The 26574-nt window shown below is 43.3% G+C and overlaps 2 protein-coding genes across 3 annotated transcripts; both read left to right on the top strand.

Annotated features, from left to right (window-relative positions):
- Positions 1-24660, top strand: LOC115408987 (tripartite motif-containing protein 16-like). Of its 2 annotated transcripts, none has more exons than XM_030119942.1 (2): positions 1-61; positions 22352-24660. In XM_030119942.1, exon 2 carries the CDS (start codon positions 22526-22528, stop codon positions 24170-24172), a length of 1647 nt encoding a protein of 548 aa, XP_029975802.1. In that variant the 5' UTR covers positions 1-61; positions 22352-22525; the 3' UTR covers positions 24173-24660. The 2 variants fall into 2 exon arrangements, with proteins under 2 accessions (XP_029975802.1, XP_029975803.1); XM_030119943.1 differs by lacking the exon at positions 1-61 and adding an exon at positions 22209-22256.
- Positions 6801-11760, top strand: LOC115408984 (uncharacterized). Its single transcript, XM_030119931.1, has 3 exons — positions 6801-6913; positions 7003-7062; positions 7162-11760. The coding sequence occupies exon 3, from the start codon at positions 8452-8454 to the stop codon at positions 11461-11463; it is 3012 nt and encodes a 1003-aa protein (XP_029975791.1). The 5' UTR covers positions 6801-6913; positions 7003-7062; positions 7162-8451; the 3' UTR covers positions 11464-11760.
- Positions 24661-26574: the final 1914 nt, after the last annotated feature.

Genomic DNA, 26574 nt, shown 5'->3' with positions numbered 1-26574 from the left:
TTCTCCAGAAGTGAAGCAGAGGGAAAGAGAGGCTGGACGTCTGCTCAGGATTTCTACTGCTGTGAGTAGAAACTAATGCTAACACTCCAATCAAACAGCTGAGGGAGCTTGATGAGGACAGGACACACTGAGGGACATTACAAGAAACACAGCAGCTACTTTACTGACTTACTGCTTCCTTTGTGTCCACAGTAGCTAGCATTAGCTAACAGCTGAGTTTTCACATCTCTGTGGATTCAAACAGGAAGTCCACTGATGGGATTATTAGTTGATTAATCTGTAGCATTTAGATGTAAAAGACTCTCCTTTTCTCTTATTGTCTCCATATAAAACCCATCTGGAACATGACTGACATTTAAAAGAAAGAAAACGTGGCTCATGAAGTTTATATCAGATGTTCTATTCTGACAAAACTATATCTTTGGCTGAATTCATTACATTTATTGATGTATAATATATTCAACCACTTATTAGTTTTATTGAAACTTTTCTGAGAGATGTGTTACTTTATAATTTTTTTCTTTGTTGCTGATTTTACTATTTTAGCTACTTTTTGTGAAGTTTATTCCATCTTAACTATTTTAACTTTAGTTAAAGTAGTTGCTGCCATTTTTATTTTTTTAGATATCTTAATTTTTTTTGCAGCTCTTTTGGGAAAATTTGGGAAAATGTGACTCTTTTGGCTTTATGTCATTTCACTGTAATTTTCAGCTGTACGTCATACTGAAAATCCTTTAATTTTCTCAAAAGTGGGCCTTATAATCCAGTATTCCTGATGTCTGGAGCTCATGGCCACCGTAGTCAGGAGCCTGGCGGTGTGGTGTGTACCACAGCCACCAGATGGCGCTAGTGCAAGAGACGCAAGCTGCTGAAAAGCCCCAAAGAAGAAGAAGGAGCCCAGAATGACACCTGTTAATGTCGTCTAGCGTGAGTGGCTGGGAGGGAGCAGGGGGCGGGACCAGGAAGTGTGTGTGTCAGAGGAGGGGGGGGAGCAGTCTGTCAGCTGTGTCTTCTTCAGGTTGGATTGTTGATTTGCTGTAATGTTGCCATGGTTACAGCCTCAGTCAGTTCTGAAGCTTCATAAAGCAGCATTAAAGGGGCTGTATCATGCAAAATTCACTTTTTGTATGTTTCAACCTTGCTATAAAGTTATTTACTCATCAAAAACACCCACAAAGCGGGTTTTTCCTTCGTGCCTGTGTGTTTGAGCTTTTCTTGCTTTCCTCCTGCTCAGAGAGGCAGCCCCTCCCCACCCGTGAAAACTGTCTGTTCCAGTGACGTCACTAGCAGCAGAGCTCCCCTGACCCCGCCCCTCTCCCTGACCCCGCCTCTCTTCCCCTGACCCCGCCCCTCCTCCCCTGACACCGCCCCTCTCCCCTGACCCTGCAGGCCCTCGGTCGTGAAACGGACGTTGCCGCTTTTTGTTTTCCAATTTTTTTGGGTGAATTCCGGTGGCTAAACCGGAAGTGACGACATCACTGCGCGTAGCGGAGATTACGCAGATAAACTTTAACCATCGTCTGAAAGCAACAATCAAGCAAGAGCAAGAGTCTGAAGAGTCTGAAGGGTCTGGAGGGTCTGAAGGGTCTGCGCTTGGTGAGTTTCTCACAGGAAAAGACGTTTTCACGTGTCTTTGTGTGTAGAGAAGAGAGACAGATATGATACTATATGTCAAACCGAAAGATTTATGGCCCCCCAATAAACCCCTCCCCTTGCCATTTGTCCACCATGTGTCCAGCGTATGTCCACTGCGCATTTGTCCCCCCCCCCCCCACTTCCTTCCGTCTGAGGTCTTTTGAAGTTTTTACGACAGGTTAGGTGTTGACACATCTGAAGGGATGAGTAGGAGCCAGACAGACGGTTAGAGGGGGGTGAATTTATATTGTACTTAGAGATGGCGGAGAAACATGTCATAAAGATGCAGCTGGAATCTCTCATCAGCGAAACTCCTGTCACGATTTTTAATGAATTTTCAATGTTGGGCACTACGCCGAAAAAGAGCGTTATATACCTTTACCAGACTCAGATGCCCCCGGAAGGATCGTTACATGAGGAATGGTCTCTATCCTCATACGGCGTTGGAGGTAGCTGGGGATTTTTCTTCAAATATGACATTGGCGAACTCTGTCTTTATCAGTTGGACGGCAATGAGAAATTTGGGCCTTTTTCATCTCAGACAGCTGTCTCATCGAATGATTGGGGTGTTCTGATGATGCTGCTTGACAGGTATCACAGCTGGTGCACGAGGGATAAAGATTCAGGAGACTGTGCCCGCTTAACACAGTCTCCTGATTCACAAATTGATCAGCGAAAGATGAGATTCTGTGCTGTATGGCAGACTAAAACAGTGGCATGCGGTCGGTGGTTTTTCCGTGCGAGCATGCAATCGACAAACGACGAATGGCCGACAGATAGTTTTGTTTTGGAAACCTTTAACAGTGAGTGCGGAGTATACAGAAAGATTCTTGACTTACCATTTGATGCAATGGTAGAGAAGATGAAAGAAAATGGTGGAAAAATAACCACTCTGTTTCACAACTCACGTGATTGGAGAGACGTGGTTAGCGTGAGAAGAACACTTGCGTTTTAAACCATGCCTTCTGCCTCGTACATGTCGTCGAGGACTATTTATTGAGAGGTGGGAGAAGTTGTGGCGTCAGTACATCTGTTATTTTTTTCTTCCTCGACATATAAAAAGGAGCTCTCTCTCGACTTCAGCCATGCAGAAGTACAGCAATAGGAGATTTTCTGCCGGGTTCAAGCGTCCTCATCCGGGGTACCCTGATCTGCTGAGTGAGGACTCTCTGCCTTTATTTTCTGAAACCCTCAGCCAGGAAGAAGAACAAGAAGACTTTCAAGCGTTTTCTCCATCGTTGTTATCATGCTCTCAGGACTCGAATATCTCTGCGTACGGACCATCCTCTGTCCTGAACGAGGATGAGCTGACGTGCGACTGTCCTCATGCCCTCAGCCACGAGGAAGCTGTTTCATCATCATCATCATCATCTTCGTTGTCTCCCTGTTCTCACCCGACAACCGGCTTCAACAACGAGGAGCTGGCCTGCAATTGTGATTTTGAAACTCTTCATCAGCGCAGTCTGGTGCAGGCGGGCAAGGCCGCTCCTGTGCAAGCGGAGGAGGGGGAGGAGGAGGCTGCCCCGGTCTTGGTCAAACCCGGGGGAGGTGCAGGGCCTCCATCGCCAAGTGCTGGAGAATCTGGAGAGGATGATGTCGACGGCTGGATCTCAGCTGGTCTGATCGGTACAGTGAAACTGGGTTTGCTTCACCTGCTGAACCTGGTGATAGGCAGATACCAGAAGGAGACCTGTTACGGGTGCAGAACCAATCACCCCAGTCAGAAGCATCATCCGTGTCTTGATGTTGAGACAGATGGCTATTTTTCGGAGCATTACGATCGGTTGATGGCCAGACTTTTCACACCCAAGCTGATCCCATCCATACAAAAGCTGTTGATTCTCAGGAAAATCCGTTCCGACGAGGAGAGAATCAGAGCGATCGTGGAAACCCTGATCTTTGAGCTCAAATCTGTTCGGAGAGTGGCAGAGCTGATCTGCGACTTTTACGACTCAACTCTCTGCTGTGAGTGACTGCTGGAAGAGTGAGTGAAAAACAAGAAGAAGAAGAAAAAAGAAGGAGGAGGAAAGATGGGGAATTTGTTAAGTCAAACTATAGAGCTAGATGATGTTATTTCTCAGTTGAAGAGACTTCTAACCAATGTTATCTGTAAGAGAGTCCTGGGTTGTGCATACAGTATGATTACCGATGCTGAAATTCAACGCATGGAAAAAATTCATGCTCAAGTCCGGTCGTGTCGGGGAGATGCAGCATGGTGGGTTATGGTGCAAAACACTATAACGAGTGCTTCCGAATCCAGTCTGTCCTCTGTACTTGAGAAAATTGTACACGAATTGTCTAAAGATTCTCTTTCTACAACTAAGTACCATATAATATCTTTGTACACGCTGTTTGTCGATGCCGTCTCACTATCCATTCAATGCGGGCTCGGTCTCAGTCCTTCAGATGAAGTGGACAGACTTCATTCTGCTTTGCAGATGAATTTGGATTGTTCTATTCTACGTAATGTGTTGGTGATGATACAACCGTATTATTACTAGTCAGTAGCGATTGATTTCACTCTTGTAGAAGTATTTCTGATTAAACTATGCCTCGAATAATAAAAATACTATTTAAAAATACTGAAGTCTTCCCCCTCCGTCTGTCTGACTGTTTGATCATTTACGACCCTACTGTAAGGGTGTGAGTGTTTGAAGCTCGCTACCGCTGCAGATTCTGGATAGAAAACAAGACCTCACCATACAGAGACGCATAGGATGTGCTTGATTTAAGGAAGTAGAAGGAAGTCACATCCGAGTGAGATGTCTGGGTGCGAGGATGGGAGCGGGGTGGGTTCTGATCTGAGGAAGTCAGGCATCCTCCATAGGTGAAGAAAAAAGAAGGGATCATAAAACGGGGGTAATCTAGTTCAAAAGGTCTACTTCAAAGCTTTTATCAGATAGCATACGAGCAGGGGACGTCTGAGAGTAGATTATGGGAACAGCATTGAAAGTTGTCTTATGAACATTTCTGATAGAAATTTAAAAAAAAAAAAAGTTTATATAGCTCAGATACAATATTTATATGCTATTCTTAGATGAAAATTGATTGTGAGCAGGTCAAAACTATGATACCTTTGCCCGAAGGACAAAAATAAGATCTTTAAGTTTTCGTCCTCTACTTTTCTTTTCCACTATTTCAACAGTCACATTCAGGAAGACGTTACAAAGTACCACAACCCCATAAAAAATCTTTTATTCCTCCTGAACAAAAGAAAAATAAGACAGAGAGTTCTACATATTTATTTCATCAGCTATTGTTCTCTCAACATCTCTTCACCCAGTGAGCATGCGTCTTATTATGTTTGTGTAATTGTATTTTATCGGTGGATCCTATCAAAGAAGAATTTCTATCACCACCATGGAATAAGTCTATCTTTCTTCTATCTTCTATTGTTTGATCCGTGATCAGTTTCTCACAAAGAGTAAAGCCGGTCTAATTTTAATTCGTACGAGTCTGATCAAATGTTAAAGGGTGAGTTTAAAAACAACAAGAGTTTAAAAAAAAAAAAAAAAAACAGCTATCAGATCAAGAAGAAGAAAAAAGAAAAAAGATTTGATGAACTCTGAAAATGCGGTGGTTTAAAGAATCTTTGGGCTTCTCTTCACACCCTACTACACTTCCCCTCAGAAAGAATATTCACTTCCTCCATGACCCAACCTCTCTCACACCTCATGCAGATCCTGTGATCTTATTGGATGGATCAAAAGCCATAAAAACCATCAAAAACAAATGCAAAATAGCTAGCTAGCTCGGATATAAGTGACAGTCACTTCAGCTTGCAACAGGCAGAGTGAGGAAGGAGAGAGAGGAAGAAGATCACTGCTTGAGAAAAAAACCAAACACCCCGTCAATAACACCGCAAGATGGCCGGTAGGACGAATGGACTGGAAAATTATTTTCTCTTTGAAAAAGTGTGAGAGCGAGAAAACAAAGTGCATTTAATATATTTTTCTAGACAAAACTAATTTCTTCGGTGAATCATCATCATCCACAGAGGCGACGACCCATTCTCGATGTAAGTACCATGGTTTTTAAATTTCATGTTATTTGACCAAACAAAAAGGATTTCTTTTTTGAAACAAGTTTTACCCCTGTTTTTAACTAAGTTTTTTTTTTTTTTTAAGTTGAAGAAGAAGAAGAGGAAGACTTTAACCTGACCCGGGATGATTTTGGTAAACTGTTAAATCAATCCTGTATTTAATTGAGAATAATCGTCTATGGGATCACGCGAGGTTTGTTTTGTTCTGTTTTTACAATTGACAGATGAGCTGGATAGGCTCGATAATCAGACTCGGAATCTGACCTCAACGGCCAGTGAAGTCCCAGGACCTTCAAACACAGGCCATCAGAATCTGACAAGAAATAGGTCAATTATCACGGATTCTCTAGAAGAGTTATCCTCTCTCCGTACCAGGGGTAATTTTTTTTTTGTTTTTAAATCTTCAGAGATCTCAAGACATTATGGAGGTCTCACTATCTCTGTTTTATTTAAATTTCCAGTTTTTCCTCCGAATCGAGAAGACACTCCGGGGACTTCTGGTTCTGCAGTAAGAGCTCGCTTTTCCCGGGGTAGGTTTACCTGATCTGATTCATATCTGGTTGTACATATGAGTATATATATATATATATATATATATATATATATATATATATATATGTATATATATATGATTATTTTTTTTAAAGTAATTATCTGATGTCTCCTAGCTCTGAGCCGTTTCGACGACATTGATCACACTCAAGTCTCGGGAGACCTCAACAACGTCTGTACTTCCGGTAAGTCTTTTTTTTTTTTTTAAAGCTTATTAAGTTTGTTTAAAATAAAAAATAAAACTTATGACGATCGTCTTCATATTAAAGATCTCCTGTTTGCACCTGGTCGAGTAGAAACCGCTATCAATACAAGCGAGGTGGTCGATCTCACTGGTAAGATGTTTTTAAAATATTGATGTTGGGATAAAATAATAATGTCATGCATGTATGTAACCTTGTCTTAAATTATTCCTGTATTTTAAGGGCCTACGCAGACCGATCCTCCTACTACAATCCAGGAGCTCAGAGGCATGTATTTTATTCTTTCTATATTCCTTGTTTATTTATTTACTCAGTCTTAAATGATCCGTTGATTAATTTTATTTATTTGTTTATTTATTTATTTTTTCAGCTCTCGTTCCAAGAACACCACCTACACCGATCGCTGATCACGACCCTGAAACTGTGTCTGAGCCTGAGGCTGATCCTGGACATGACAGCGAGACTGACGATGATCTGAGGGGTAGGTTTTACGACTGAGATGTGGAGAAAAACTTTATATTTATAACATGTATTGTATGTATTCAATTTTTTTTTTCTTTTCATTTAAAGGCCCGGCTGAGGTACCACCACCACCACATCAGGATGGTGCGGACATCCATTATGTGAATGGTAAGTACTTTATTTTGTTCTCACTAAGTGTTCTGTACATAATTGGAAAATATATATGCTATACATGACTTTTTTCTCTATCCTCATTTTTTTTTTTAGATTTTTTTGTTCGAGATACGGAGTTGGGAGAAGACCGGACTCTTCTCGGCATCGTTAGAAATGCTGCTTTCGACCCGGCGCTTCGGAAGGCCAAAGCAGTTGCTGCCGACGTTCTGAACTGGAGCTTCATGCGCGGTGGGATAGCATATCTTCAGTACGGTGATCTGCAACAGCTCATGGATGAGCGCTTAGAGCAAGCCTTGTCCTGTTAAAAAAAAAAAAAAAAAAAAAAAAAAAACACCCTGAAGCAGTAAAGCACGACATTCCAAAATAAATTATTGAAAATCCCCGAGCAGTGTGATTTCAGAAAATTAAAACCCCATGGCGCGCATTTTAGACTTAAACTTTCTGTTAGAGTGCTTGGTTAGAGATCCTGAATCATTCATAATAAACGATGTGAATTTATCACCGAGTGCATTTCAATCTGGGTCTGGTTACCATTCCGATTCGTCAGCATCATACCCCAGTGTCAGTCATGAACCTCCTCCTCCTCTTCCTCCTCCTCCTCCTCCTCCTCCTCCCCTCCTCCTCCTCCTCCCTCCTCCTCCTCCTCCTCCTCTTCCTCCTCCACCTCCTCTTCCTCTTCCTCTTCCTCCTCCTCCTCCTCCTCCTCCCAGTCTACCCCACTCAGAACCATCTTGCTCCAATTCAGATTTGCAAAATGATGCTTCAGCATCAAGAATTTTGCGTGATCGATTTAATAATGTTGAGATAAGACAGACGTTAAACCTTCCAGATACACAGAATGTACCAGATCTAGCAGAGTTTTACGAGAATGTTATGAGAGTCATCAAACATCTTGCAGAGAGAACCAGGTCGGAATCTAACCGTAATGACCTGGTTCAATTGGAAATTGTCGGTGAGAATGTGCAAGAGCACGTTTCTTTCACTGTTGACCAGCATGGTGATAACATTCTCCCCACATTTGAAAACTTACTCGATCAAATGGTTCAGTCAAATACAGATGTTGCTGCTGACGCAGGACTGGAATACGTTGTACAGGTTGTACGTGACTCGTGAGGCCGAGTTAAAAGAAAATTAGAATGCACTCTTGAACATGAGGTGTTACAGCGTAAGAGGCGTCACCTCTACATCGTCTGTAATAGGACCGATAAGCTCTGTTTCTCCATTTGTCTGGCACATTTAACAGATCCCAAATTAAATGATTCACAGGCTGAAGAAAGAGGAAGTTGGTTACAGCATCAGGCAGGCTTGACCAGTCAGACTGAAGTCTCCTTCACTGACGTCCCTAAATTTGAGGAGCTCTTATAACGGAAAATAGTCATATTCATGAGAAATCGTGAAAATAGAGCCCTCTCGAAATTTGAGACAGCTTTCAGTGACCGATCTCGCCCAATTTTCTTGTACTTAGCTGAAAACCACTTCTCGGGGATTAAAAACCTCAAAGGGTTCCTTGGTGTCCGATATGTTTGCAGTTTCTGTTTTCAAGGATACAATAACCCTCATACACACAGCTGTGGTGGTTACTGTCCTGTATGTAATGACCCTGACTGTAAACAGAGGGTGTGGAGCCCTGTGACCTGTGATCGTTGTAACAGAACCTGTCGTTCGTCAGAGTGTTTCGACAAGCATAACGAGCTGAGAGAGAGAATCCGTGGTGAGACGTATGCTAGTAACTGCGATATTTACAAGAAATGTCTTAAATGTAACTCTACATACAAGAAAAGATTGACCGGGGAGAACAGAGAGCATGTGTGTATAAAGAGACGGTGTAAAACTTGTGGTGAGAGCCTCGCAGATGAGTCAGAAACCGCTGGTAATCAGGATCGTCACCTCTGTTACATGCAGCCTTTAAACGTAGACGAGAAACACTCGGAGAAGTTGATTTTTTATGACTTTGAGACATTTGTTGATCAGACAGGTGTGCATAGACCATATCTGGTCTGTACAAAAACCTTGAGCGGTGTTGACTGCGTGGAAAAATTCATCGCTCATTTCAGAAAACCTCGCTACAAAGACTCGATCTTCATTGCGCATAATTCGAAAGGATTCGATAGCTACCTGATTGTTAACACCATGGTTAAATTAGGTATTGAACCCTCTCTTATTATGATGGGTGGTAAAATTCTGAAGCTCAGTGAGTCGGACTATAACCTAAAATTCATCGACTCTCTCTCTTTCCTCAGCATGCGTCTCTCTGATATGCCGAAAGCAATGGGGTTCGAGGATCAGTCGAAAGGCTTTTTCCCTCACAAGTTCAGCTCCGCAGGGAGTCTGAAATACACGGGACCGTACCCCCCACCTACTGATTATGGTTTTGAGCGTATGTCGTGCCCCGAACAGGTGAAATTTCAGGGGTGGTATGATTCGGTCTCTCGCGGTGTATTCGACTTTGAGAAGGAAGCTTTGTTTTACTGCAAAAACGATGTCCAGATTCTCTTTGAAGGGTGCGTTAGATTCAGAAATCAGTTTCTGAATGAGACAAAAGTTGACCCGTTCAGTCGGATAACTATATCCTCAGCCTGTATGAAAGTTTTTCTCACAAACTTTCTACGTCCTCGCACACTCGCCATTCCTCCTCCTGATGATTACCGTCGTCAGGTCAAAAGTTACTCTCACGCTTCTATCCAGTGGTTGGAATATGTGTCACACAGCCGGGGTGTTTTCATCCAGCATGCTCTAAACAGAGGCGAGACGCAAATAGGTCCTTACTTTGTTGACGGGTTTGCAACAATCGATGATGTGGAATGGGTTTTTGAGTTCCAGGGTTGTTTTTTCCACGGCTGTCCGATTTGTTTTCAGCCGCATGAAACATGCCCTCTGACTGGGAAGCCCTTTGAAGAGCTGTACACAGCTTCAGAGGAAAAATTACATCGGCTGAGATCCGTCTACGGTCTACAGACCTGTGTGATCTGGGAACACGAGTGGCTGGAGATGAAAAAATCAGATCCGCGAGTAGGCGAGTTTCTGAAGGAATTTGACCCTCCCGAACCTCTCTCCCCCAGACAGGCTCTGTACGGAGGCCGTACGAGTGCGCTGCGGCTGTGGTACACAGCGGGTGCTGGCGAATCTGTGCATTACGTGGATGTAACTTCATTATATCCGTACGTAAACAGCAGTTGCGCTTATCCTTTAGGCCATCCCACCGTAATTCATAAAGATTTTGACGACCCTCAAAACTACTTTGGGTTAATTCGAGCCGTCGTCAACCCCCCGCAGGGTCTCTCCCACCCGGTGTTACCTTACAAATCTTCCAGAGGTAAACTGCTGTTCACTCTCTGTCGCACCTGTGCTGAGATAAATAACCAAATGACCTTATGCAATCATGATGAAAACGCCTGTGCATTGACGGGGGTGTGGGTCACTCCCGAATTCAACAAAGCTCTGGAGCTCGGGTACAAAGTTGCAAAAATCATCGAAGTTTGGCACTTTAGCAAGCGTAGCGACTCTGTTTTTGTAGGATACGTGCACACTTTTCTGAAGGGGAAACAGGAAGCGTCAGGCTACCCGGCAGATGCGGTGGATCAGGAAAGCAGGGACAGATACATACAGCAGTACAAACTGGAACAAGGCATTCAGCTCGATGCGGACAGAATCCGGTTTAACCCGGCACTTCGCTCTGTCTGCAAACTGGCTCTGACCTGCTTCTGGGGAAAGATGGCAGAGAGGCCTAATCTAAAACAGACCTCGATCGTGTCTGATCCTGCACAGTTCTTCAGTTATCTGTTTTCAGGAAAGTATCAGATCAAGTACTTTTCTTTTCTGAACAACGACGCTGCTTTGGTTCAGTGGAATTACAACGAGAGGTGTGTTGTTCCACCCGGGAGAACCTATAATGTATTTGTCGCTGCTTTCACCACAGCTTACGGACGCTTGAAGCTTTACAGTTATCTGGAGAGATTGCAGGAGAAGGTGCTCTATACAGACACTGACAGCATAGTTTACCTCCTGAAGGATGGTGACACGCCTCTTGAGTTGGGTAATTATCTGGGGGATTTAACGGATGAACTCTCGGGTGACACCATTTCTGAATTTGTGGCGGCAGGTCCCAAGACTTATGCGTATCAGACAAAAAATGCTAAAAAGGTGGTGATGAGAGTGAAAGGGATTACTCAGACTCGAGACTTTTCTGACAAAGTCAGCTTTGACAGCGCGAGGGAGCTGGTGGAGGGCTATCTCAGAATCCAAAGGAGTGATTCGATTGACATTCCTCAGCAAAACATCATCAGAGACAAAAGGGGGTTTCTGCTGAAAAATTCTTCATTCACAAAAAAGCTTCGCATCGTTTACGACAAACGGAAGCTCTCCCATGATGGCACTTCGGTACCGTTCGGTTATTAGTAAATAACCTGATCTCGTTGCTGTTGTTGATGATTTTTTTTTTTTTTTTTTTTTTTTTTAATGAAATGTCAGACTTTACCGCGATGGAGGAAATTGATTTTGATCCTAGATTTTGTGCGCCTTTTTCATGTTTAATCGCAGGCCCGAGCGGCTCTGGGAAGTCATTTTTTGTAAAAAGTGTTTTGCAGGATTGTGAAAATGTAATGGACCGAAAACCGGATAATATTGTTTGGATTTATACTTCGTTTCAACCTTTGTATGCCGAGCTGCAGAAGACCAATAAAAACATAACGTTTGTGAAAGGATTGCCTGAATCATTCGAAGATGAGACCCTGTTTCCTCCTGATAAGCAACATCTGGTGGTACTAGATGATGTGGTTTTCCAGGCTTCAGATCATCCTGATGCGGATTTTTACTCAGTACAGACACCACAAACAGATGTCCGTATTCATGCTGACACAAAATGTGTTTCATCAGGGTAAATACTCACGTACAATCAGTCTTAATTCAAACTATTTTGTCTTATTCAAGAACCCGCGTGACAAGCTTCGGATGAAAACATTAGCTCATCAGATCTTTCCATCACAAAAAGCGTTTTTCCTGGCGAGTTTTGACGATGCTACAAAGGACCCTCAGGGGTATTTAATCGTCGACATGACACACAGCTGTCCAGAACAGTACAGACTTAGGACGGGTGTACTGCCTAACCAGTGGCCTGCGGTTTATATTCCAAAAAACAAATAAGACGACATGTCAGCACGATTAAAAAGGAACGCTCTCTTTCTGAAAGCTCTGTATTATGCCACGCCTAAGAAGCGGAAGGATATTTTAAAGGACTGTCCGGCGGATCTCCTTCAGTCTTTGGCCGAAATCGCTCTCGATCTGTTAAAAGGGAACATTCCTCTCTCTAGCTGTCAATTTAAAAAACTCCAGAGACATAAAAACTTGCTCAGACAACTGGCTGATAGAAAGATCAGTCTAAAGCGGAAACGTAGTGTTTTGCAAACAGGTGGTTTTCTTCTACCTCTACTAACAACAGCCATTCCTCTCCTGGGAAACTTGATAGGAGGCTTGATCAATAAACACAATTGAAAATGCAGAAAATGTATCTCGTGTCACCTCATCAACTAAACCGCCTGATTCACACAGCTTCAACCGCGTCTGATGCAAATGCATCTCCCGGCAGCAGCAGCAGCATGCGGCAGAATGCGGAACAAGACTTGGATTTCAAAATGAGGCAAATATTACAAGAAAGAGGACTTGGCGCCTCTGAAAAAATGAAAAAGTACAATACTCTGTTGCAGCGTTACCTTAACCTGGTCAGACAGGGAGAAAATGAACTCCATTCTCTGACTCTAACGCTGCTTCCTGAGGAGGGATCTGACAGACAAGCTAAGGAGCTGAAAAGATCAGAAGAGGAGGAGGAGGAGAAGCGAGAGGGAATGCAGGAGATATTAACAAACCTACCTACCCGTGATCGCAAAAATGCAGAATATGTTTTAAATAAGTTATCGGAGACCGACAGCGGCTGGAGTTCCAGAGGAGAGTTTATCTATAGAGGTAAACCGTTAAAGGGTTCTCATGTGATTGATCTGGTGAAAAACTTAACAGCTGCGTATAAGAAACCCCCAAAGTCACAGCCAAGAGGGTGGAAGCTGTTTCTTGAGACATTATCTGAGCTGAATGTCCCTGAGAGCGCGGTGTCTAACCCTTTCGCTCGTGAGCACTTTAGAGTTCTCAAAAACCAGACGCATACAGACTATGATGACATGCTATCTTCACAATCCTCACCGAGTACCGAGATGAGAAAGAAGAAGAAGAAGAAAAAGTCTATGAAGAGAAATATTCCGTGGATCGACTTCACACCGTGATTTAAATAACACCACTACCAGAGTTTTTTTTTTTCTTTTTGTCTTTTAGAATTTTATTGACGTGAATAAAGTAAAAATGAATGAGATACAGAGTCTGATTATTTTTTTTCACAAAAGCAAAACAATACATTTCATATTTTATAACAATCTCTAAACATTTGTAACGTACATGCGAGTTGATGTGGAGAAGACGGAGAAGCAGTGATGCATCATTGAAATTTCATAACAAACTTTCTCACCAAAACATCATTATGTATCACACTGTTTGTGTAGCGAGCTAGCACTTGTTTGTAAGACAAACCACTAGCTCTATGACACAGGTAAAAGACACAGTGATGCCCGCAGACGGTAGACAGCTCGTGTTGGAGTTGACGGTTGTGATAAATGATGTTTCTCGTCCCACCATAATTTTCCAGAAAACGAAGGATGCTTTTCGGATAATAATGGTTGTCAGGACTTAATCCGAAGAAGTCGAAATAGGTGGAAACCCCTCCTTCTTCCAGCGTGATTGCTAACCAGTGTTCACCGGGTAGATAGTGAGGGTGGGTGTTTACGATATAATACGCTGGTAGCTTTGACGGGTGATGGTTCTGTAATTCATCCGAAGCCCAGACACCGCAGAACGTGTCACCCAACAGATGGTTCATGAGTATTTCCAGTTCAGCCGTGTTCATCCTTTTATTCAGTAATAATCCACCAGCACCTGTCGTTTCGAATTGATCTCGAGGATAGTATCGTACGCTGCGTAAACCACCAGAGTCGCTGTATGCGGTAAGGGGACCCTGAATCTCATCTCCAGTCTTAAAGTCCCACTTGAAATGGGGTTCAGAGCTTCCACGTCCTCGTCAGGGTTTAGATTAAAAACAAATAAGCTATAGCCGTTTTCAAAATCGTCCCTGTCGATGCATAGAGGTAAATCTTTCAGGTGTCTCCCGGTGGCGGTGTACAGATTGTAAACTCTCTGACCGAAATGCTTTGGTCAAATCGTGGCTGGAAAGTGATCTGTCTCCCGTCCTGACAGAGAGCTAGATATTCCACATCGCAATGTTGAAAATCGAATGGGCACATGTCCCTCCGCCCAGTAAATGCGTTATGGTTGACCAACCCTAGAACCACGTATTTAGGCATCGTGCCTAGGAAAAGATTCTCCTGATTGCATACTCTCGAGTTTTGTGGAATCGAGTAAGTTTTCACATTGATTCTGGATATCGGGTAGAGCGCGTTACCTTTCATCAGGGCCGCTGCATGTCCCAGACGCACTGCTGGGGAGACTGTGACCTTTTTCACAAACAGAGAGGTGCCTAGTATTTTTAATTTGAAATCAGAATTGTTCGGAGCCATTAAACAGAACGCATCACTGCCTCTGGTCAGCTTGATCTGTATGTCTACGCTGTTTAATAACAGCCGTTCGCAAAAGAAAATGTCGGCGTGTAGAGGGCCCATCACGTGAAACTCGCTAGAAGCTGTACTAAATTTCGCCCTCTCGACCAGACCTCTGTTGGGACCGTCAGCTCCGATGTTGATAGAATTCATAGCCCTAGAAGTATCTTTGTAAAAGAGACCTGCTGTGAACTGGCTTTTCAGAGATGCGTCTGAAAAGTTCAGCAGGGTTTCGATGATGGCTCTGTACGGATGAGTAGCGCTGGATTGAGAAATGAGTCTGTCACCCAGGGTCACATCCACCTGTGAGAAGATGGTGTTGACGGGGTAGTTAATCACCCCGACACCCACACCCCGAGCCAGATTTGTCCCGTCCCCGTTAACAATCTGCAATCGTAGATGAAGGAGGGTGTTGGCGAGATCCAAATCCCCATCGCCAGGGATAAAAAATTCAACGGGACCACCATCTGTCAGCGCAGATATTGGCATAACCTCCAGATACTGACTCTGCTCGATAGAAAACTGTAGCCGGAGCACCGAATAAGTCCAGCTCTGACATGGTGCATTCTTGTGATTTTGTATGCAAAAGAGCCATGGTTAGGAGAATATGTCGTTGGACCTCCTTCTCTTTGGAGCTCTTCTCTGCACTGATTTCTTGCTCCCTTTTGTCTTCCGCTTTTTATGCGTTGCTAAACGACGCCCCGGCAGTCGTTTTCCAGGTCTGCGTGCCAGAAGCATGAGTCCCGATCCTGCCTGATCCTCTGCCTCCGGTTCCTGGTTCTGAGTCACGCGTCTCACGACGTGTCCGACAACATCAGAAGCAATGTTTTTCGCCGCCGATTTTAAATGAGGCCTCGCAATGGCGAATCCTCTCTTGAACAGAGGTGTACAAAACGAAATAATTTTGAAAACATAGACCCTATCCCTCTACCGTACATCATAGGGGCTCCATTAAATCCTGGTAAATCTCCTCCCACCTGATTTTCATAATAATTCACAAACCTGTAAATGTCAGGTTTAGAGTATAACCGTGTCATTTTTTTTTTTTTTTTTCCCTTGATACAGTTTTATAATAAAAAAAAATCAGAGCAACACCTCACAACGAACAGTTACCCTCGTAGGATGTCTGGTACTGAGCGATATCTTTGCGGGTTGAAGAGTTATATAGACTGGTTTTCAGGTTGTGGGTCTGAAGTGAAGCGTAACAATAGATTTACCAAAGCTGAAGTTTGCTGGTTTGTTCTGATCCGTTTTTATCTGGACCTCGATATTTTCAATATGCTGCTTGGCCACTGGTAAATAATAGGCGAGGTTGAAGAGCTGTGTGACAAACTCTCCGAATGTACCCTGGATCTCAACGCTTCTCAAAAGCGGAGCGTAAACGTCCCCTACCAACTGCGGGCGAACCACATCGCTGTAACAGTAAAGATGATAAAAACCAGCCCTTAAATCTACGGGATAGGGAGCTGTCTTCTCCTCAAAATTGAACCATTCTCCGGCTTTGAGTCCGATCATGTACGCCAAAGGTGGGTAGAAACATACATGGATTTTACCACTTGCCAGGAAATCAAATTTCTTTAGGTTGTGATTAAATACGGGAACAATATCGACATAGACTTTTTTAAATTGGGCTTCCAGCTCCAACTTTAATGGGTGTACGCTGTTGAAATGTCCTCCCTGAAAATAATGACGAGAAACTTTGCTCTCTGTCCCAGGTTCTCGAGGCTTCCGCCTCCAGTCAAAGTAAGCCTTCTCATGAGGTACGTTATACCATGTGTGTGGATAGGAAATCTCTGTTAAAGCGACCTCCCATTCTCCTATTAAGTCAATGTGTTGTGCTAAATCTACACGGAAACTGTCACTCTTATTATCTTTGAAAACTTCCAAGCTTGCGTTGGAGGGTAGAGTGATGTAAAACCCCTTATCCCTCGAACCGTACATGATGGAATGATGGTCTGTGTAAGCGGTTGAGGTTTTTATATATCTTTTAAATCTGCGGCCTTCACCCAGCTGTTGAATTTTTCAGGCCAGTTTTTCCACCGCACCAAGACCTGCTTTTCCCCTCTCTCGGTACGTTTATTCCGAATTTCTTCTACGTGATATGTCCTGTCTCCAGCCATATCCACTTTCTGAAGCTCCTGCTCATAGAATGAACCTTCAATCACTTCGCCGTCATAATCTTCGAGTTTATATACCGTCGGAGTACGTGGAATGCATTCTGACACCGTAAAAACTTCGTCCGTGAAACTCTGTTCGTATTTTTTATCGAAGACCCCTCGCAACTTGGATATTCTGACAACATCGCCCACCTTAAATCCTACCTTTAATTTTTGTTTGCTCTTGTCTGGTGGTGTCGGCGTACCGTACAAATTGTGAAACAAACGGCGGGTATTTTCCTTAGTCACATCAACCGGACGCATTTTTATACTGCTGTGGTAAGTGTTATTATAGCTTTTTACTAAGTCTGGTAGGACTTCCACGTACCGTCTAGTGTTCTTAGCAGTGAAATATCTCCACATTCTGGTCTTTAACGTTCGGTTAAATCTTTCAACCACGGAGGCTTTTAGATCACTGGCTGTGGCAAAATGTATGATGTTGTGTTTCCTCATCAGAATCTTGAAACTTTTATTGAAAAATTCTCTTCCTGCATCAGTCTGTAGTTTTTCAGGCGTCTTGCTCTCGCGAAAGACGGATTCAAAGGCAGACACCACCTCAGCCGCAGTCTTCATTCTCAAAGCTCGCACGTACGCTAATTTCGAAAACACATCGATGACTGTGAGTAAATAACTATACCCATCATTTTCATCCGCTAATGCGCGCATATCGCAAAGGTCTGCCTGAAATTGTTTGAGAGGTCTTGTGACAAAAACTCTGTTCCTTGGAAAATGTACCCTAGCCGGTTTATGCAGAGTATAGGTGTCTTGAGATGATAAAAAGTCTTTCACATCTTCCACCCTAACTTTCTTTCCAGTCTCATCTTGAACCGCTTTATGAAGCCGCTCTACCCCACCGAAACTACCAGGATGACTCGGCTTGTAATATAACCTCTTCATGACACGTTTCTCCGCCATCTCTAAGTACAATATAAATTCACCCCCCTCTAACCGTCTGTCTGGCTCCTACTCATCCCTTCAGATGTGTCAACACCTAACCCGTCGTAAAAACTTCAAAAGACCTCAGACGGAAGGAAGTGGGGGGGGGGGGGGACAAATGCGCAGTGGACATACGCTGGACAAATGGTGGACAAATGGCAAGAGGAGGGGTTTATTGGGGGGCCATAAATCTTTCGGTTTGACATATAGTATCATATCTGTCTCTCTTAGAGAAGCTAGAGCTAAAGGGCTAAAGCTAACCCTTAGAGAAGCTAACGCATGAAGTGTTTGTTTTGAAGCGCTGATTGGTTGAAGTAGCTGTCAGTCAAAGTCCACAGGGGGAGAGACGGGATTTTCAGTGAAACGGAGCGTTTTCTCTTCCGGGTTTCAGAATTAGCCCCAGAAAATCTTTTATTTCATAAAAAATGACTTTTCCTTAGCGCCAAAAATAAACTATTACCATGTTAATGGCTATACTAGGGTTTGGACTGGCTATAAAATCATGATACAGCCCCTTTAAACACTGTTATGTAAGAGAGAATATTCTTTGACCTGTCCCGCTGTAAGATCAGTCAGTAAACTTCAGTTTCATAGAAAAGAGCGTTGTGGATTTAGCTTCAAGCTCATCACACTCACTACATGCTAATTAAACTATATACAAACCTACAGCAACTGTCAGGATCCAGGTTGAATACTTTCACATATTTAATGGGAAACCTTCAAAAATACTGTCTGTATTAAAAACTAATCATGATGGAGACAAAGTTCATGTTACTTTATGTTGATGATTCCTTCATTTCTGGAGCCAGGTTCACCTTTAGACCAAACACTGCTGTTCCAGCTCCCAATCTCACTAAAAGACTGTTTTTCAAGTGTTTCAGAAACAGTTTCAAGTGAAATACGGAGTTTTGTGAAAACATCAGACAATCAGGAAAAACAATGTTTTTAAATTCCATCCATCCATCTTGTGAGCCACTGTTTCCTGTTGAGGGTGGAGGGTGTTGGAGCCAGTCCCAGATAAAGGTATGGGGAAGTTGTTCATCCTCCTGACTATTAAAAGTGGTTTGTTCCATCGGGGTGGGGCTGCTGTGAGTGGAAGGCAGCAACCCTACCATAGATCCTCCCTCTTGGTGTCAGCCCAGTGCTGGCAGGTATGTTGAAGAGTCTTTATCATGAAGGGAGTGGAACCTGACTGAGCAGTCTGACTGAAACCACTTTAGTGCTGATTGAGAAATATAGAGAGGAACCCACTGAATGATTCACTTCACCTCCTTCATTCTCTACATTTACACACATTTTCACTGATTGGATGATGACATGATTGAACTAGAACACTCCAGAGGACATTTTACTTTGTGCCTGCCGGCTGCTGCTGACAGTAATCAGTGTGTGTGGGAGTGTGTGAGTTGTCTTTCTACATTTCCTTCCCCCCTCCCTTCAGAGCAGCAGTGGGTGGAGCCACACGGTGACTCAGCAGGTGGAGAGCAGACAAACTGATGTGAATTCTTCAGATTTCTATCTCTGTTTTGAGTGTTTACATTTTAGCTGAAGCAGCCAAAAAACTACCGATGTCCAAAGTGAGAACACAGACTAGAACTTTACTCATAAAATTAAATAGAATTACATTTTCAATAAAGCACTTTGAACTCAAATTCTTGTACAAACAGCCCTGAACTACACAGTATATATAATTTACAAATGAAGTTTACTATTATTATCTCTGTATCAACAGGGTAATGAACTGTGTGGAGGAGTGCTGTGAGGAGTATTTTGTCTTTTTGGTTTTTAGTTTAGCTTGTTAGATGAAAATATTCTATCTTTCAGCATTTCACTGTATTTAACCGATTTCTGTTCATTTTTTTTCTATTTGAAATTTCATGGCAATGTAAAGGTTAGTTTTTGATGATACTTGTTATTTTATTGAAATAATGTCACTAAAATGTTCACAGGTTCAACTGACTGTTACTTTCCCTTTTCTTCACGTCTTTTACAAAGCTTGTGAATCACGGTTTGTGCCTTGAAGCTGCCAACAGTTTTGCTAATCCTAATCTGATAAGTGACCAGAGAATATAAGACAAAATGATAATGGTGTTGAAAGTAAGTGAAAAACAACAATGACTTTGAAAATGTGCTGAGCCAATAATCCCTCTTCTACCCTCTGGGTCATCTGTGGGTCCATCCAGCATCCAGGTCTGCTTCATGAAGGCTCGTCTTCTCCTGTGGAGCTCGCTCTCCTTTCCCCATCTCTCTTTTAGGACTTCCTGCATCAGTCGGAAGTTTAATGTCTTCATGAATTTATTGTAACGACCCTGGAGGTCGCCATGACTCGTCGCATGCCGCGGGGCATCCTGGAAGGCACTGTCATGGACTTTAGGGACCGTCTTCTGTGATTATGTGTGTTTAAGTGACTTTCTTTTATTATTGGTTGCATGTGTTAGTTTAGATCTTCTGTTTGAATGTCCATTATAAGTTCATTTATGTTATTTGTGTGTCGTTTCGAATTATGTTCCAGTCAATGATCTCCTCATGCCTTCATGTAATGAGACCAATATCGGCAATATTGGCATCTGTCATCCACTAACATGCAGCTGTTAGCTTCTCCCATCCACTAACACATAGCTGTTAGCATCTGTCATCCACTAACATGGAGTTGTTCGCATGTCCCATCCACTAACATGTAACTGTTAGCATCAGCCATCCACTAACACGGAGCTGTTAGCTTCTCCAATCTGCTTTTAAGAGTCACTGAATGAAGGCACTGAGTGTCAGAGTTTGATTGACAGCTGCTGTCAGCTGTGTAACTGCACTGTATGCCCATATATGGTCATTTCAGTTAGAGTGGAGAGAGGAGAAAATAAAAGCCTCTGTTTGGGAAACAACTGCTCCTTGTTCCATTCCTGTTTGGCAAAATTGAAAAAAAAAATCACGTTTGATAGGAAATTTAGTTGTCTTTCAGTTGGTGAGGCTTTCAGAGCAGTCAGACTTTTAGTTTGGACTGTAGAGGCCTCAGTTTGTGAGAAGAACAAGATTTCCCCCCATCCGGCTCCATTATAACTGAGAGCAAAAAGAAAATGCAGAGCGCACACCTTTTCATTCCTGTGAAAATGTACATATATCATGATATTTTCCCCACTTATGTTATATCATCTTGTTCGGGAGGACCTGCTGAGGCTTCACGTGTGCTCAGTTTGTTGATAGGAGTCATGTTTTAGCCACACTCGACGCTTGTTTGAGGTGCTGAAAAAAGGCAAATTTTTTCCTTTTTTCCCCATTATATGATGAGGGCAGGAGCAAGGCAGGATTTCAGACTTCCAAATTTGAACGTTAATAAAATCCACACTGTAAGACTTTTGACAAAGTTGTTCACAACTTTTGTAGAGAAATTTGTCCTCTATCATGTCGCGTGACTCTTATGTCTGTATGACAAACGGTCTCGGAGGAAATAATTTTTTCGTGAGGACTGATATTGAGCAAAATTTTACTTTGAAAGGGAAATTGTAGACTTCCTGTTGGATTTAGGTCAGGGGTGTCAGCACGTGAAATGTAGATCTCGATAAGACAAACTCGTGAGTTTTGGTTTATTCTCTCTGTGACATTCCTGTGGGCCGTAGCAACTGTTTTAGTCCTTTTTTGGGCTATAGGTGGAGCTAGAGAGCCAATGGTGTTCATTTTTTGGATTTTATCAAATTTTTCGCCAGTCATGATGTGCGTGCCAAATTTGGTAAGTTGTCGTGCATGTTTAGGGGGTCAAATTTGGGGTCAAAAACGCGGGACGCGTAGTAATATCCAAGATAAGAAAAAGAAACGGACGAAGAACAATAGAGACCTTGCCGTCCAGGCTCGGTCCCTAATTATTTCAAAGTGTGTTGAAAGTGTCAGTGTGAAAGCGTAATGTTAGTATTGTTGGCTCCATCGATGTTGAGAGATCATGGACAAGCCAGGGCGAAGTTCTGAAGGAACTGAGATGGCGAGTCAGGACGTCCCCCTTCTCATCCTCGCTGGTAGTGTCCAACGGAAGGGACAGGCCCATACACTTAGCAACAACTTGGCTAAAGGAGTTGCTGGCAGGAGCCCCAACGTGAGAACCAACCGTCTTCGGGGCTCTACCACGGATTTTTCTGTAGGGGGAGTCTCCCTTAGTCTTTGTCACTCCCATGATGACCACAATGCAGTGGTGCTATTTTACCCATAGCTGGGGGTTGCAACATGCAGACAGGGGGAGACAGGAATCAAACCAACAACCTCTCCATTGTAGGATGACTGCTCTCCCCACAGACGCCCCAATGTTATTATCCTTGCTGTATATTTACAAAAAGTGCAATTTGTGGAAGTACATTTTCAATATACGACTGACAGCATGAATAAACTGAGAATACAAAAAAGTCCACTTTAGTTTCACCAGGGAAGCAGAAGTTGAAGCTTGACATTCCAGCTGAACGACGGCTGGAAGGTGAAGTGAAGCTGCTGGATTTCCTGAATGAAATCAAGCTGTGACGTCCTCTCCCTTCTCTCCACACTGAGTCACTGCCTCCTCCTCTTTCACAGATCTCACAGCTGAGGGATCACTGACGTCTCTGAGCTGCAGGGGGCAGCAGCTCACCAGCAGAACCAGGGCAGACCAGCGTTCACAGGAGCAGGAAACCAGAGGAGGGTTGGGCTTCAAAGCTGCTGAGCAGGAAGAGAAACTCTTCAAACACTGGCTGTTGTTGAGAGGAGGAAATGGCTCAGGGAGGAGCTCAGCTGGATCCACTGAAGTTCTCTTGTTCCATCTGTCTGGATCCCCTGAAGGATCCGGTGACGGTTCCCTGTGGACACAGCTACTGCAGCAACTGTATTAAAAGACACTGGGATGAAGAGCAAAACAAGGGAATCTACAGCTGTCCTCTGTGTGGGGACAAGTCCTGGAGGAGGCCTGACCTGAAGAAAAACATTGTGTTAGCAGAGTTAGTGGAGGATCTGAAGAAGACTGGACTCCAAGCTGCTGCAGCTGATCTCTGCTCTGCTGGACCTGAAGATGTGGCCTGTGATGTTTGCTCTGGGAGGAAGCTGAAATCCGTCAAGTCCTGTCTGGTCTGTGTGGCCTCTTACTGTGAGGAACACCTCCAAGGTCACTACGAAGCAGCTCCATTGAAGAAACACCAGCTGGTGGAGCCCTCCAAGAAGCTCCAGGAGAAGATCTGCTTGCTTCACGATGAGGTGAAGAAGATTTTCTGTCGCACTGATCAGCAGTGTATCTGTTCCCTCTGCACCATGGAGCAACACAGAGGCCATGAAACAGTCCCAGCTGCAGCAGAAAGGAGCCAGAAGCAGAAGGAGCTGGAGGGGAGTCGACTAAACATCCAGCAGAGAATCCAGGAGCGAGAGAAAGACGTGAAGCTGCTTCAGCAGCAGATGGAGGCCATCAATGTCTCTGCTGATGAAGCAGTGGAGCACAGCGAGGAGAGCTTCACCCAGATGATCCGTCTCCTCCAGAAAAGAAGCCGTGAGGTTAAGCGGCAGCTCAGATCCCAGCAGCAAACTGCAGTGAGTGGACTCAAAGAGCTTGAGGAGAAGCTGCAGCAGGAGATCGCTGAGCTGAAGAGGAAAGACGTCCAGCTGGAGCAGCTGGCACACACAGAGGACCACACCCAGTTTCTCCACAGCTACACCTCAGTGTCAGCACTCAGTGAGCCCACACACTCCTCCAGCATCCAGACTGCTCCTCTCAGATACTTTGAGGATGTGGCAGCAGCTGTGTCAGAGAGCAGAGACAAACTCCAGGACATCCTGAGAGAGACTGAAGAGGAGCTGCTACTGCTCCAACCACAGCCAGAGAGCAGGGGATTCTTCTTACAATATTCACAGCAGATCACTCTGGATCCAAACTCTGTGAACAGAAAGCTGAAATTATCTGATGGAGACAGAAAAGTAACTTTTACAGAGGAAGTTCAGCCTTATTCTGATCATCCAGACAGATTCACTGTATATCTTCAGGTTCTGAGCAGAGAGAGTCTGACTGGACGTAGTTACTGGGAGGTGGAGAGGAGAGGAGACGTTATTGTAGCAGTCACATACAAGAACATCAGCAGAGCAGGGAGCGGAAGGAAATGTGGATTTGGATTTAATGACAAATCTTGGGCTTTATATTGTGACATATTTGGCGGTTTTAGTTTTTATTACAACAAAAACAGAACTCCCGTCTCAGGTCCTCAGTCCTCCAGAGTGGGAGTGTACCTGGATCACAGAGCAGGTATTCTGTCTTTCTACAGCGTCTCTGAAACAATGACTCTCCTCCACAGAGTCCAGACCTCCTTCACTCAGCTGCTACACGCTGGAGTTTTTCTTTATGGTTCTGGATCCTCAGCAGAGTTCCTGAAACCTGAGTAGAGGACTCCATCAGATCTCCTTGTGTGGTTTTCTAAAGGAGCCTCCACATTTTCTGAGCTGAGACATTGATGAGATTTCTGACAGGAAGAAGATTGAAACCAACAGATGGTCGGCCGTCTTCTCAGAGACTTTCTACATGGACAAAAGGATGTGAGACGAGTGTGGAGAGACAGAAAATAGATGAGTTAGTGGAGAAAAACATGGCGGCTGCAACCATCAGCCCCTTCACTGATTCCTCAACTGATGCTTTTCTAATAGTTGGACTCATTTTTCAAGCTTCTCAAACAGGAAGTTCTTCTTCATGGACCACAGGAAGCTGCAGCTTTTCACACTTTGGGGGATTTGAAGTGGAAATTATGAGCTTTCACATGTTTGGATTGATCAGTCTTTCTTTTTTCATGATTCTTTTCTGACATTTGTACGGAGCCCCGGACATGACATAGTAAAAAAAAAAAAAATTTAATTCTGGCCACGAATTACTAATTCGTTCCCTCGAATTAATAAATCATGTGCACGAATTACTAATTCGTTCCCTCGAAATAATTAAATCGTGCGCACGAATTACTAATTCGTTCCCACGAATTAGTTATATCATTCATATACTGGACAGTTCAGTAAAGTTGGCAGCATATTGACAGATATGGACTTTCAGTCTCAATAACTCTTTAACAAAATGTCAGTAACATACAATGAGCGCCTGCATCCCATCGTTGTGAGGTGGAGGATATGCTACAAGTTCATTTTTATTAAAAATATCTGTCTATCAAGCAGCAGAAACAATATTGATTTCAATCAGCACCCGGTAGTGCTGCGGGCTTCAGGGACCGTCTACAATTTACAAGACGCAGCAACAGTGAAGACAAATAGCTAAAAAAAAAACAAAAACAAAAAAAAAACAACTACTAAAACAACAACAACAAAAAAAACGTAATACCACCACTGGGATTTACTACAGTGTCACCATAATCGCTACAACCTTCATTTGTCTCCTATCAAATTTATTCGATAAGGTATTTGTCTTCACTGTTGCGGCGTCTCGTGGGAACGAATTAGTAATTCGTGCGCACGATTTAATTATTTCGAGGGAACGAATTAGTATTTCGTGCACACGATTTATTAATTCGTGGGAACGAATTAGTAATTCGTGGCCACAATTTAATATTTTTTTTACCATGTCATGTCCGGGGCTCCGTACATTTGATCCTTCAGAGTGAAGATTTGTGGATTTTCTTGAACAGTGAACTGATTGTTTTGGCTTTTTGGATCTTCATCTGTCACCAAGTGGCAGGAAGTTTGATTCTTTTAGCTGGAAATGACTCCAGTCGACAACAACAGTCAACAATTTACATTCAACTCTTTTAAGAACATTTTTAAAAAGTTGTTGCTTCAAATGTTGTTTGTGTAACACCAAGAGAAACCAAGTCACTCAGCATGGAACCTTTAATAAAATACATTCAATCATCATTCTAGTCACACACACACACACACACACACACACACACACACACACACACACACACACACACACACACACAGAAACAACCACACACACACAAATCAAAAACAACCTAGCCGAACAAAAGCTAAGCTAGCTGGTTCAACACAGGTAAGCTAGGTCGCTAACAAAGTTGACCTAATTGGCTAACACAAGTTAAGCTAGCTGGTTAAACAGGTAAGCTCGGTCGCTAACACAAGTTAAGCTAGTTGGTTAAACACAGGTAAGCTGGGTTGCTACCAAAATTTAAGCAAGTCGCTAACAAAGTTAAGCTAGTTGGTTAGACACAGGTAAGCTCGGTTGCTAACAAAGTTAAGCTAGTCGCTAACAAAGTTGAGCTAGTTGGTTAAACACAGGTACGCTAGGTCGCTAACAAAGTTAAGTTAGTTGCTAACAAAAGTTAAGCTAGCTGGTTAAACCATAGACAGTAAATAAATAATGGACATACCTTTCATCACGTCACCCATAGAGTTCTCAACCACCATTCTGAAGACTAAAAGCGAGTCCAGCAGGACGTCTCCACATTGAATATTTGAAATCGGATGTAAATGTGATTGGTCCAGCGCATTACGTGACCGCATCACATGGAGAGAGGAGGTGCTGTGATAGGGCTATTTATGCAAAACTTTAACTCGTAATATAAAATCAACAGATGATTTATGTGAAAATCAGAGTCTGGTGAAGCCAGCACGGTTATAGAAACTAGTAATAGAGACCAAAACATGTTCTGAAACCAGGCGCTTTATATGTTTATTTGCACTCTGAAAAACGGTATTTTTGAATGGGTTCCAATGAGACCGGGGCTCTTTTTGAAACCAGCATCATCGCCCCCTGCTGGAATTTGTCCGGAATTACAGCTTTTTTGCACTTCCGCATTGTGTTCATGATTTATGAGCGGAGGTTGGCG

This window comes from Salarias fasciatus, chromosome 22 (assembly GCF_902148845.1).
Source record: "Salarias fasciatus chromosome 22, fSalaFa1.1, whole genome shotgun sequence".
NCBI lineage: Eukaryota > Metazoa > Chordata > Actinopteri > Blenniiformes > Blenniidae > Salarias > Salarias fasciatus.
Note: the sequence above shows the minus strand (reverse complement) of the source record. Positions and strands in the feature narration are given on the sequence as shown.